At 42.8% G+C, this 13,693-nt stretch overlaps 1 protein-coding gene across 4 annotated transcripts in view; it reads right to left on the reverse strand.

Annotated features, from left to right (window-relative positions):
- The window catches only part of DOCK11 (dedicator of cytokinesis 11), a 328,799-nt gene that overhangs the window by 59,633 nt on the left and 255,473 nt on the right, over positions 1-13,693 (reverse strand). For all 4 annotated transcript variants that reach the window (XM_060182487.1, XM_060182486.1, XM_007530393.3 and 1 more), the window contains 4 exons: positions 9,247-9,429; positions 5,218-5,331; positions 971-1,186; positions 800-857 (listed from right to left, as the gene is read on the reverse strand). In XM_060182487.1, coding sequence (XP_060038470.1) covers positions 800-857; positions 971-1,186; positions 5,218-5,331; positions 9,247-9,429 — 571 coding nt within the window. The remainder of the gene's footprint in view (positions 1-799; positions 858-970; positions 1,187-5,217; positions 5,332-9,246; positions 9,430-13,693) is intronic.

Consider the following 13,693-nt stretch of genomic DNA (forward strand, 5'->3'; position numbering starts at 1 on the left):
TTTAGTTATTATTTTTGCCACGAGGGTTATCACTGGTGTTTGGTGCCTACACAACTCCACTGTTACCGGCTGTCATTTTGTTTATGGCAGGTGAGATCCAGAGGATTAGAGGGGAGAGAGAGAGAGAGAAAGGAAGAAAGAGATAGAAAGGAGAGACACTGCTCTTCCCCTTCGTAGGTAGGAACAAGGACCTTGAACCCGGGTTCTCATACATGGTTATTATGTGTGCTCTGTTGGGTGGGTCACCACCTAGTCTCCCACAAAGGTACTTCTGTCTGTGGACATATGCCAAACTGTTGTTGAAGGGGTTTTACCGACAAGAGTCATTATATTCAGCCATCTTGGTGACGTATATACTCTCGTTTAACTCGCCGGCATTACGGCATTGTCACACTGTTGTGGCTGTGAGACACACAGTCTGTAGACAGTTGTTAATGCTCTAGAGGCAACTGAGGGGAAACTCTGATCTGTATTATCCAGAGCCTCTTGTGTGCCCTGAGAAGAATTTCATTTGTGGCAGTCTTCCAGAGGGACAGTCTTGAAAAATAAACAGTGGGCACTGAGCCGGGCCCTGTACTATTTAACTTATTCTTGTACTCTTGATGAAAGCAGAAAACAAAATGAAATAATCCCATGGGTCATTTCTGATGACAACTTCTACTAAATCTTGAATGAGGCTAAAGTTGAACATACATATACTTTTTTTCAGAGCTCAATGAAATCACATTCCCCGTTGCAAGCCACATGAGATAAAAATAACTCCCTACCTCAAAAACCAACAACAACAAAAACAACTTACTTTTTCGATGGAGAAACTCAGCCACCAAAGCTGCTACATGGACATAACACATCGCTGCCTGGAAAAAAAAAAGACAATGATGACAAAGAAAGAACTGTCACAGTGAAATGCGGGGGTGGGGGTGGAGGGGGTTGCAGGGTGATGTTGATGACAAAACTTTAAGAATGTCACCTCTGAGTAGTCGCCATTTTTAATATGAATCTTGGCCATGCTGTCAAGCCAGGTTTTCCGGAGCTCGGGGGTACTTGCGTAGGACTTGGCTAAACTATACTGGAGATCAATGAGCATCTCGGGGTCTTTCTCATGCTCCTTCATTTGAGCGGTGGCCATGAGAACAGTGCGGATTCTCTTGGTCAAGTCTTTGACTTCTGCAGGGAAAGCGGTTGCCTGATTTTTAAAAATAAGAGCCACGTTATTCAGTATTACTGCTGTGCTCTGAGAGCGCTGCGAGTAACGCACAATTTTCACTTACATACATTTCTTGGGTTTTGGTTCTTAGCATGGGGCATATGTAAAGAGCTTCCAATGAATTCTTTAATTTGTAAAGTTTTATTTTTCTTTGATACGGCAGAGAGAAATTGAGAAGGGAGAAAGGAAGGGGGAAGAGGGAAAGGGGGAGGGAGGGGGAGAGGGAGAGACCTGCAGCCCTGCTTCACCACTTGTGAAGCTCCCTCCAAACCCCCCTCAGGTGGGGCTGGGGGTTTGACAAGTAACTCTTTTTACAGTAGCCGACTAGCGCAGTTCTCAGAGGTTCGAAACGTGAAGGTGGCATATTTACAGCACCAAGAAGCATGGACTCTGGAGCTAGAGTCCTTGACTTTGAACACTCCCTCCTCCACTGTGAATTCTTCCATCACAAAAGCAATCTAGAATCTTGACTATTGAGTCATTTTGGTTACCACAGTAACTATAAACTACTGGCAACTGACTATGTGCTAGGCAGTGGTCTGGATGCTTCATGTACTTCTATTTTCCCTTTAAATGAAGTGCTGCTGTGCACTTTTTGACTGATGGGGAAACAGAGGCATGGGGTGGTTCAGTAGCTTTGCCACTCTCAGGAGTTGGAAAGTCATTAGTCTCTCGAAGCAGCCTAGCTCTACAGTAAGTGAGCTTAGCCAGCCTTCCATATGGACAGACATTCCTATCCCATCAGTTGACTACCCGCTACGTGAAGGCAAAACCCACACTGGAAACAATTTCACCTAAACCAACAAGAAGAGCCCATGAATCACAGAACACTCTGAAGAGTAGAAAGAGATCAACTTCTTTCAAAGGGTTATTTTTGTCCCATGAAACATTAAGTTCAAGTTTCCTCTTTATACTGCCCACTGATAAGGAAGTCCTATCACTTCCTCTTACCCTTACTGGGAGGAACCACAATGATCCGTTTATGATTTACAGAAGATGAATTAAGGAATGGGTGCAGGAGTTTGGGGTGATTTTCAATGTGAATACAATCAAATGTGGGGGCCAAGCAGTGGCACAGCTGGTAGAGGGCACATATTACCATGAGTGAGGATCTGAGGCCAAGCTCCTAGGCCCCACCTACAGGGAGGAAGCTTCATGAGAGGCAGAGAGGTGCTGCAGATGTCTTCCCTTCTCTCTCCCTCTCCCTCCCCCACCTCTCTTTCTCCTGCCATCTATCAAATGAAAAAGGGGGGATGGCAGGGGGCCAGGTTGTGGCGTACCTGGTTGAACACACATTATAATGCACAAGGACCCAGGTTGTAGCCCCCAGTCCCCACCTACAGGGGGAAAACTTTGTGAGTGGTGAAACAGTGCTGCAGGTATCTCTCTGCCCCTCTTCCTCTCTATCTTCCCCGGCTTCCCTCTCAATTTCTGACTGTCTCTAGCCAATAAATACATAAAGATAATAAAAAAATTAAAAAACAAAAATGACCATCAGGAATGGTGGAGTAGTGTAAGCACTGAGCCTCAGTGATAACCTTGGTGGCAAAAAAAAAAAAAAAAGACAACCCTAAGTAGAAGAAACCATTTTCAAAGATACCGTCTTGATTTCCTGGGCTAGAGAGGTGACTTAGTGGTAAAGCACTGTATGTAGGAGGCCCTGGGTTCAATCCCTGGTACTGTGTAAATATTTTTTTTCAAATTAAACAAATGAAAAATGTAACCATATACATAAGATGCCTTCTCATACATTAAGACAACATGTATATTCTCTGGGCAGAGACAGACCTTGAAGTCTTAGTGCTTACTGGTTAAGGGCTGCCCTCCAGGAAGAAAATGAAGTCATTTCAGAAATAAGTCATAAAAAAAAAGATTTCCTATCACATACAGTCAAAACAAATGCCTCTCGCTTTGAAAGTGCTGAGAATGCAACTTGTTATGTAACATGGAATTAAGGATGGCTAATACCTGGTCAAACAAACTCTTCTGTATATGATCAAACAATCCTAAATGAATCAAGTGGTTCCTGCACTCTTGGGATTAGCTGGGGCATATACTGATCCGCAGGGGAACCAGTAGAACTGGCTGAAAAGCAAACTTTCCCAGACTGAGAATGGCTGGCACATGAGTATGTGGTGTTTTTTTGTGTTTTTTTTTTTTCTCCTTTCCCCAATCTCAGCAATGTTCCTATGGGAATGGTTTCTGGCACATAGATTCTACACGTTCCAAACATCAAATATGCTGTGACCACAACCTCCTTCCCATCCACCAGACTGTACACAACATTGTGAAGTTATGCTGAAGGATGACCTTTCCCAAGAATGAGGCTGATTCCTCTGGGAGGAAAGGTCCTCCTTCAACAAAGAAAGGTTCCTCTTCCCTTGGACTTATGTGTCACTGGGATCATGACCTGCTCACCAGGCAACCAAACAACAAAAGCCCTCTTACCCTAGTTCAAGTTGCAAATGTATAGGTAAGAAAAAAGAATGACGGCCAGATGTTGGGCTTGGTCTCAAGTCAGCGGGCATATGAGAATAACTGCTCTTGGGATTTGGGATATACCAGTGAATTATTTATGGAAAGTCACAATCTGTTTCAGCAAGGATTCTTCTCCTTCTCCTTCTCCTCTTCCTCCTTTCTTTTTCTTCTTCTCTTCTTCTTCCTCCCCCCCCTTTTTTATTGCCACCATGGTTATTGCTGGGGCTCAGTACCTACACAAGGAATCTACCACTTCTGGCGGCCATTTCTTTTGTTTTTTAATTTTTTAAAATATTTATTTATTTCATTTTGTTGCCCTTGGGTTTTTTTTATTTATTTAAGAAAGGATTAATTAACAAAACCATAAGGTAGGAGGGGTACAACTCCACACAATTCTCACCACCCAATCTCCATAACCCACCCCCCTCCCCTGATAGCTTTCCCATTCTCTAGCCCTCTGGGAGCATGGACCCAGGGTCATTGAGGGTTGCAGAAGGTAGAAGGTCTGGCTTCTGTAATTGCTTCCCCGCTGAACATGGGCGTTGACTGGTCGGTCCATACTCGCAGTCTGCCTCTCTCTTTCCCTAGTAGGGTGTGTCTCTGGGGAAGCTGAGCTCCAGGACACATTGGTGGGGTCTTCAATTCAGGGGCCTTGTTTTTTTACTATAGTAGTTATTACTGTTGTTATTGATGTTGTCATTGTTGGATAGGACAGAGAGAAATGGAGAGAGGAGGGGAAGACAGAGACGGGGAGAGAAAGACAGACACCTGCAGACCTGCTTCACTGCCTGTGAAGCGACTCCCCTGCAGGTGGGGAGCCAGGGGCTCAAACTGGGATCCTTAGGCCGGTCCTTGTGCTTTGCGCCACCTGCGTTTAACCCGCTGGGCCATTTCTTTTAATAAAGAGAAACTGAGAGAGAAGGTGGGTACACAGGGGAAGAGAGAGACACTTGAGCACTGCTCCACTGCTTGTGAAACTTCCCCCCTTCCGGTGAGGAACAGGAGCTTGAACCTACATCCTTGTGCTCTATTAGGTATGCCATGGCCCAGCCCCTACAATGATGAGTCTGAAAACTCAGATCATTAAACCAAGATGATCTGTGTCATGTTTCATCCACTGGCAATGCACCAGATGCAAGTTAGCTACTACTACACCTGAGATTTTTGTGAAATCTCAAATTCAGTGCTTATTCAATGAACGCTGCTCATGGAAGCTGTTCAGATATAAAGGGTTCACTCATTTTCCAAGCAACTTGAGCAATAAAGTCCAGGAAAGGGCAAACCTCAAGAGTCTAAGATGAGTGCACACACAGTCAAGTCATTCACCAACCTTGAAAGCAGTCTGGAATGTCTGCCCTGTCCGGGCAGCCTTCTAGAGGCCAGAAGCAAGGCCAAGCCCCTCTGCACAAAGTTCACATTCTCTATAATGTCCATGAACACAAACTGTGAGGCAATGCATTTCACTCTCCTACAAGAAATTTCCCTGATAGGAAATGTGGGCTGAATGGATGAGGTGAAGTGAGAGAACCTACCTTCATGGGTCTGTCACTATTGGCAAAATTATTGATAATGAACAAAGACTCCTGAAATCTGGATCCTCCACTCAGTGCCACGTCAGCAATCAACTGGCTTACAGCAATAATTATCTGTGTGGGGGAGGAGGGGGGAAGAAAACAGTGGTTTATAAGTGATATTTGTCCAAATGGTGCCTGTCAACAGAAAAAAAAAAAGGCTCCCTTTGTGGCCTGGGAGGTGGTACAATGGATAAAGCATTGGGTTCTCAAGCATGACATCCAGAGTTCAATCCCCTGCAGCACATGTACCAGAGTGATGTCTGGTTCTTTCTCGCTCTTCTCCTTTCTCATTAATAAATAAAATATTTTAAAAAAATAATAAAGGCTCCCTTTAAAAATGCCTGCCCAGTTTCATCTGAATTGATTTTCTTCATCCGTGAGAGGGTTTAAATTCTTCTACTAAAATAACAACTTCCAACATTGTGATTTTAGACTGGAGCAATAGCTCACTTGGATAGCATGCTGCTTTGTTAGGTGTAAGATCCAAGTTTGAGCCCAGCTACTCACCACACTGAAGAAAGCTTCAGGGCTGTGGTGTCATTTATTCTCTCTTCTCTGCTACTATGCCTCCCTGCCTTCTTTGTCTTTATCTAAAACAAACAAACACTGCAATTTCAAAAACCAAGGGGAGGAATTTTCTTAGGAGTGAAGATATTTTCAAACAGGTCACATAGGTCTGGTAGAGGTAGTACAGTAGATAAATCACTAGAATTACAAGCATGCTGCCCCGAGTTTAATCCCCTGCAGCACATGCAACAGAGTAATGCTCTGGTTCTCTTTCTCTCTCCTCCTATCTCTCTCATTAGTTAAAAAATACAATTTTTAAAAAATATTTATTTATTTATTCCCTTTTGTTGCCCTTGTTGTTTTAATATTTATTTTACATATTCCTTTATGTTGTCCTTGTTGTTTTTTATTGTTGTAGTATTACTGTTGTTGTTGATGTCATCGTTGTTAGATAGGACAGAGAGAAATGGACAGAGGAGGTGAAGACTGAGAGGGGGAGAGAAAGACAGGCACCTGCAGACCTGCTTCACTGTCTGTGAAGCGACTCCCCTGCAGGTGGGGAGCCAGGGGATTGAACCAGGATCCTTACTCTGGTCCTTGTGCTTTGCACTGCCTGCACTTAACCCGCTGCGCTACCGCCCGACTCCCCTGCCCTTGTTGTTTTATTGTTGTAGTTATTGTTGTTGTTGTTGATGTCGTCGTTGTTGGATAGGACAGAGAGTAATGGAGAGAGGAGGGGAAGACAGAGAGGGGGAGAAAAAGACAGGCACGTGCAGACCTGCTTCACTGCTTGTGAAGGGACTCCCCTGCAGGTGGGGAGCCGGGGGCTCGAACCGGGATCCTTACACCAGTCCTTGCACTTTGCACCACCACCTGCCAGCCCTTAATTCTGCTTCTCTAATGGTGCTTTCTCCCTCTCACTCATCTATTGTAATGTGCCTAAGATCTTTCTTTTTTTTTCTTCTCATTTCTAAGGTCTGCCTGGTATAGTCAGCAGCATCTGCAATGGGTTTTTGAAGGAAGGTAGGGCATGGTAGTAGCTATGATTACAGGCTCTATAGACAGACTATATTAAGTTCAAATCTTGCCTTTGCCAATTATTTACTGGGTGCCTCATCTGCCTCATTTGTAAGAAAAAGATGGCAACAACCCTGACTTTATAGCGAGGCTGAGAGGATGGAAGGGTTCATGATCAAGGTAGCAACACAAGTTCCTCCTTTAGTGACCACTTACTAATTATTGAAAACTTACTGTCTACCAGGCAACGTCCTAAGGTTCCACATTTAGTCGTTCATCTATATATGAAGGAAGGACTAAAAACACTGTGGTGTGAGTCAGGCAGTAGCGCAGTGGGTTAAGCACAGGTGGTGCAAAGTGAAAGGACCACATAAGGATCCCGGTTCAAGCCCCCTGCTCCCCACCTGCAGGGGAGTCGCTTCACAAGTGGTGAAGCAGGTCTTCAGGTGCCTGTCTTTCTCTCTCCCTTTCTGTCTTCCCCTCCTCTGTCCATTTCTCTCTGTCCTAAGCAACAGTGATGACATCAATAACAACAATAATAACTACAACAACAATAAAGAAACAAGGGCAACAAAAGGGGATAAATAAATAAATATATTTAAAAAACACTGGTATTCAAGGGACACCTCATTAAAAGCAAACACTCACAGACCTAGTGTGTCATGTTGGCCACATTAATTATATAGATTTTTTTTTTAGTATATAGCTGTAATTCCACCAGATATTTACATGTACTGATGACATCAAACATTAAGTTGCTGGGGTCAGGTACTGATGGATCCAGTAGACTGCAAATGTTCCCATGATGTGCAAGGATCTGGGAGCAAGCCCCCAGTCCCCATGTGCAGGAGGAAGGAAGGCTTCACAAGTGGTGAAGCAGTGCTGCAGCTATGTTTCTGATTCCTTCTCCCTCTCTATTCTCTTCCCTCTCCATTTCTCTATCTCTATCAAATAAAAAAGAAAGGCTGCTGGGAGCAGTGAATACACCATTTAGGCACCAAGCCCCAGGGAAAAAACCCTGATGGCAAGAAAGTTTTTTGTAATTTAAAGAAAATAAATAAAAGGGACAAAGTGGTGAACCAGTCAAACACACACATTACCATTCATGAGGATCTGGGTTCTAGTTCCCATTCCCCACCTGCAGGGAGAAAGCTTCATGAGTGGTGAGACAGGTCTGCAGGTGTCTTTCTTTCTCTCCTTCTCTCTATGTTCCTCCTCCCCTCTCAATTTCTATCTATCCTATAAAATTTTAAAAAAAGGCCACCAAGAGCAGTAGACTCGTCATGCAGGTACCAAGCCCCAGAGATAACCCTGGTGGCAAAAAAAAAAAAAAAAAAGAAAAGAAAAGAAAAGAAAAAAAGAAAAAGGAGGGAGTCGGGCGGTAGCACAGTATCTTTCTCTCCTCCTCTCTGTCTTCCCCTCCTCTCTCGATTTCTCTCTGTCCTATCCAACAACAACTATGTCAATAACAACAATAATAATAACCACAACAATAAAAGAAGGGCGACAAAAGGGAATAAATATATATTTAAAAAAATAACTGGGCATGCTGGAACACTGCAAACTAAAATTCTATTCCTTGTTACAGGTCATTTGGGAAGTGTTTTGCGTGCTATTTAGTCATTCCGTTTATTTTAAAAAAAAATAGAGGTTGGCAAGAACAGTCACCACTATTTTGCATATGAAGAAATGGAGGCAGTGGGAGACTAAAGACATCACTTGTTCAGGGTCACAGAGTGTGTACAATCTGAAGTAGACTCGATGTTGTCAACAGGTTCATTCTAGAGCAATGTTGCTCAATGGTGTGAGCCACAGATGTTAATTTGAACGGGCTAATAGAGATTTCAAATGATATGTGAATCTCAATTTTACCTGGCCCACTATACTTAAAATTTTGTTTCTACATATAACCCATATCAAACAATTCAGCTCCTTTACTTTTTGGTATATAGTCCTCATATAGTTGCTGGAAAAGTCATGATGTATTTTTTTTATGTTTTTCTAGGTTAAAAAAAAGTGTCATGGCTTTTTCAACAACCCAATAATTGCATATCTACAGCAAGTCTTCATTTGGACATGTCAAACACTGTGGACCTCATTAAAAGCAAACACTGACAGACCTCATGTGTCATGCTGGCCCTAGCATCCCAAATTAAATTAGATCCTTGGGGTGTGACGGTCTCTTTGCATAACCACAGCGCTATATCTCCCCACCCTGCTTTATCTCTTGGTCAGGAGTGAGTGGTTAAGCTAAGAAGCCTACTTATAATTTAAAAGCCCTGAGGTTCCCATAGCCTACAGGGAAGAAAAAGAACAAAAGAGGCTTAAACAGCCACTGTGCTCCAACTCAAGGATTGAAATTATATTGAAATAACTGTTAATGACACATGTAGCTGGCAGCTATTGTCTTGGACTAGGTGACTCTAGATCTTGACCTATAGAACAAAGAAGGTGTCCACTGACCTGCAGATGTGTCCTCAGAAATGTTTTCCTTTTGGTGTACTCGAAGTTGTTTCTCATTAGGAGATACAGAAGTGCAGAAGCTTCATTTCTAGTTGAGCTGATCTTCGAGGTGCAGCACTTTAAGACCTCATAGCAAAATGCAGCACACATGTTTACCCGGCCCTTGAAAAAGGCTGAGGGGAACTAAAAGAGGAGGGGGGGAGTAAATAAGGATCTGGAAAACCCAATTATAGACTCAACCAGTCACAGCTCCAAGAGGTGGTGTAGTGGATAAAGCAACTTCCAGAGGGATAAAGAATAGGAAAACCTATCAGGGGATGGGATGGGATATGGAGTCCTGGTGGTGGGAATTGCATGGAGTTGTACCTCTCTTAGCCTATAGTTTTGTCAGTGTTTCTTTTTTATAAATATAATTTTTTTTTAAAAAAAGCATCACACTCTCAGGCATGAGGTACTCAGTTCAAGCCCCAAGCACTGCATGTTCCAGAATGATGCTCTGGCCCACACTCTCTTCTTCTCTATAAAAAGTAAATAACCAGCAGCACCCACCCATGCTCAAAACACTGCAAAAAATAGAAATAGATGGGAAATTCCTCATGATTGTGGAGTCTATATATAGCAAACCTACAGCCAACATCATACTCAACAGACAGAAGCTGAAAGCACTCTCCCTCAGATCGGGGACTAGACAGGGCTGTCCACTGTCTCCATGTCTCTTCAACATAGTATTGGAAGTTCTTGCCATAGCAGTCAGACAAGAGAAAGAAACCAAAGGAATGCAGATTGGAAGGGAAGAAGTCAAAGCTCTATTTGGAGATGATACGATACATATCATATAAAAGTATATAGAGAAAAATCTAAAAGAATCCAGCAGAAAACTATGGGAAGTTATTAGGCAACATAGTAAGGTGTCAGGCTACAAAATCAGTGTACAAAAATCAGTAGATGCTTTATGCAAACACTAAATCTGAAGAAGACATCCAGAAATCACTTCCATTCGCTGTTGCAGCAATATCAATAAAATACTTAGGAATAAAGCTGACCAAAGAAGTGAAAGACTTGTATACTGAAAACTTTGAGTCACTATTCAATGAAATAAAAAAATGATACCAAGTAATGGAAAGACATTCCATGCTCATGGACTGGAAGAATTAATAGTATCAAATCAATACTGTCCCCAGAGTCATATACAACTTCAATGTGAATAAAAGCAAGAGACTAACATACTTGAATGATGACTCTTTAGTCACTATCAGGCCATCCCATCAGCTGGGGCCCTATTCGGAGAGTCCTGAGATTCCCAAACAGACATGATGGGCCTAGACCTCGAATAAATCTCTCTCCCCAATATGACCAGTCATCTCTATCAGGAACAACATAATAGACCCCTTTGTGGGCCACCATAGGACCTTGCCTTCAACTTGGATCACCAATGGTAGAGAATGTTCCATCCTCTGAAGGGAGAATGGACAACATACTCTCTATGCTCCACCCAAGGAAGATGGGTCCGAAATTGGGGCAACTTGGAATGTTCCTACTCATGACCACAGAATGTGAGCTCAGATCTACGGGGATGCAGAGGTCACATAGGCTCCTAAGCTGAATATGGACCCCAGATCAGATCAAATCAATGGAATTTACAGTCAACAATATTTGTACACCTTTCCCATATTTGGGAGCTACTCTCTTCCCTGATCCAGCATTCTAGTCCTTTTTCCAGCTATGGCATCATCTTCCCAGACAATAACGTGGATCCACCTGCATATCAGATGTCAGGCTCAGGTGAAAAACAAAACAAACAAACAAACAAAAAAACTAGTATAGTCACAGGCCCTTTGGAATAGAACTAAAATAGGCCTACTAGCTATCTACAAACTATCTGCCCCCAACTCTTTATCTGTACTATTCCAGCCTTTAGGTTCATGTTTAATCAACAACTTGTTTGGCTTTATATGTTAACTCTCTTTTCAGCCACCAGGTTCCATATGCTAACATGATGCCAACCAGACTTCCCTGGACAGACAACCCCACCAGTGTGTCCTGGAGACCCACTCCCCCAGAGCCCTGCCCCACTAGGGAAAGAGAAAGACAGGGTAGGAGTATGGATCAACCTGTCAATGCCCATGTTCAGTGGGGAAGCAAGTACAGAAGCCACCCGTAATGACCCTGGGTCCATACTCCCAAAGGAATAAAGAATAAGAAAGCTATCAGGGGAGGGGATGAGATGCGGATTTCTGGTGGGAATTGTGTGGAGTTGTACCCCTCTTACCTTCTTACCTTTTGGTTTTGTCAGTGTTTCCTTTTTATAAAAAAAAAACTAGTAAATAAATCTTTAAAAAAAAAAATCAACCATTCAAGTCAAAACTAAAATTCAAGTCAGCTAAAACCATCATAGGAGTTTCGAGGGTATAAAATTACCATAAGGTCAGGGCTCTGTTCTCAAAAGAACCCAAGCAAGTGAAAAACATGAAGGCCAGCACACATCACTGTCAAAACTATTCAAGATCTAAGTCAGTGCAGAAAGAAATACTGGCTATAAGTGCTACAGATCTGAGAAGAGCTTCATGGTGGTCTGAAACCATGATAACATGTTTCCTAGAACATATATTAAACTTATGGATGACAGGCAGGTCTAATTTCGGCCTTAAAATGGGAATGATCAGGAGCTGGGAGTTAGCTCACTGAGTAGAGAACACACTCAACTTTGCATGAGAACCTGAGTTCGAGCCCTCAGTCACCACAAGAGCATCACCTAAGGGCAGCTTCCCGAATAGTGGAGTAGTGGTGTGGGGTAGCTCCTTTCTCTGTCTCTTACCCTCTATCTGAAAAGAGTGCACTGGGAATGGTGGAGTCATGTAGGTGCAAAACCTCAGTGGAAATACTGGCAGAAAAAAATGGGAAAGACAATATGAATTTTGCTTTATATTTAATTAGTATATTATGAATGCCCAGATGCTGAGAAAATTATAGTGGGACTCTATTCAGCAAAAAGTTGATCTTTTAATAAAATGGGGTATAGCTATGGGCCCTTTGAAATATAACTAAAATATGCCTACTATCTATTGACAAAATGGAGGACACCCCCCACACACTTCATCTGCACTATTCCAGCCTTTAGGTCCATTATTGGTCAACAATTTGTTTGGCTTTGTATGTTAACTCTCTTTTCAGCCCCCAGGTTTCAGATGCTAGCAGGATGCAGACCAGACTTCCCCGGAAAGACAACCCCACCAATGTACCTTGGAGCTCTGCTTCCCCAGGGCCCTTCCCCACTAGGGAAAGAGCTCTCTTTTGAGGTTGGGAGTATGGATAGACCTGTTAACACCCATGTTCAGCGGGTAAGCAATTACAGAAACCAGACCTTCAACCTTCTGCATCCCACAATGACCTTGGGTCCATACTCCCAGAGTGGTAAAGAATAGGAAAGCTATTCTTGGGTCCATATTCCCAGAGGAGGGGATGGGATACGGAGGTCTGGTGGTGGGAATTGTACGAGGTTGTAGCCCTCTTATCCTATGGTTTTGTCAATGTTTCCATTTTATAAATAAAAAAAATTAAAGTAAAATAAAATATTGGGGTATACATGAAGCACACACAGAGAGAAAGATATACAAACATATTTTCTGTTCATAAACAGTGCTGAATAAGATAGAGTTTGGTACGGGAAAAGAGTACAGAAGTAATGAACTAATCCCCAAAACAGCCAGGTGGCTATTACTTTAAGGGGGGTTTGTTTGTTTGTTTGTTTGTTTGTTGGGTTATGACAAGGGCTTCACTGTTTCAAGCTGACTTTTTTTTTTCCAGAGAGGCAGAGATGATAGAGAGAATGTGTAAGAGACCATAGCACTGACGCTTCCTCCAGTGCAGTGAAGACCAGGCTCAAACCTGGGTCATGTCCATCGCAAAGTAGGTACACTAGCCAGGTGAGCTATCTTGCTGGCCCGGTTACTTTAAGGCTGTCTACTTGGTGGTGCATATATATAACATCAGACTGTCATCATCTCTCATGGTTACACATCTATTCAAACAGTAAATTTTTTTCTTTATTGAGGGGATTAATGGTTTACGGTCAGCAGTAAAATACAGCAGTTTGTACATGAGTAACATTTCTCAGCTTTCCACATAACAACTCAACCCCTCTCTAGGTTCTCCTTTACCATCATGTTCCAGGACCTGATCCCTCACCCTACCTCTACCCCATTGTCTTTTACTTTGGTGCAATACACCAAACCCAGTCCAAGTTCAAGCAGTAAACTTTTTTAGGGTACACAGTAACAGATGTTTCTTTGGGAGTGTAAAGCTAGAGGGTCATCTTTCAAAAGTATTTCTTGGGAACCTGGAATGCATCATGAATCCACCGCTCCTGGAGGCCATTTTTTCCCACCTTTTGTTGCCCTTGTTGTTGTAGCCTCGTTGTGGTTCTTATTATTGCCATTGTTGATGTTGT

This window comes from Erinaceus europaeus, chromosome X (genome assembly GCF_950295315.1).
Source record: "Erinaceus europaeus chromosome X, mEriEur2.1, whole genome shotgun sequence".
Taxonomy (NCBI): Eukaryota; Metazoa; Chordata; class Mammalia; order Eulipotyphla; family Erinaceidae; genus Erinaceus; species Erinaceus europaeus.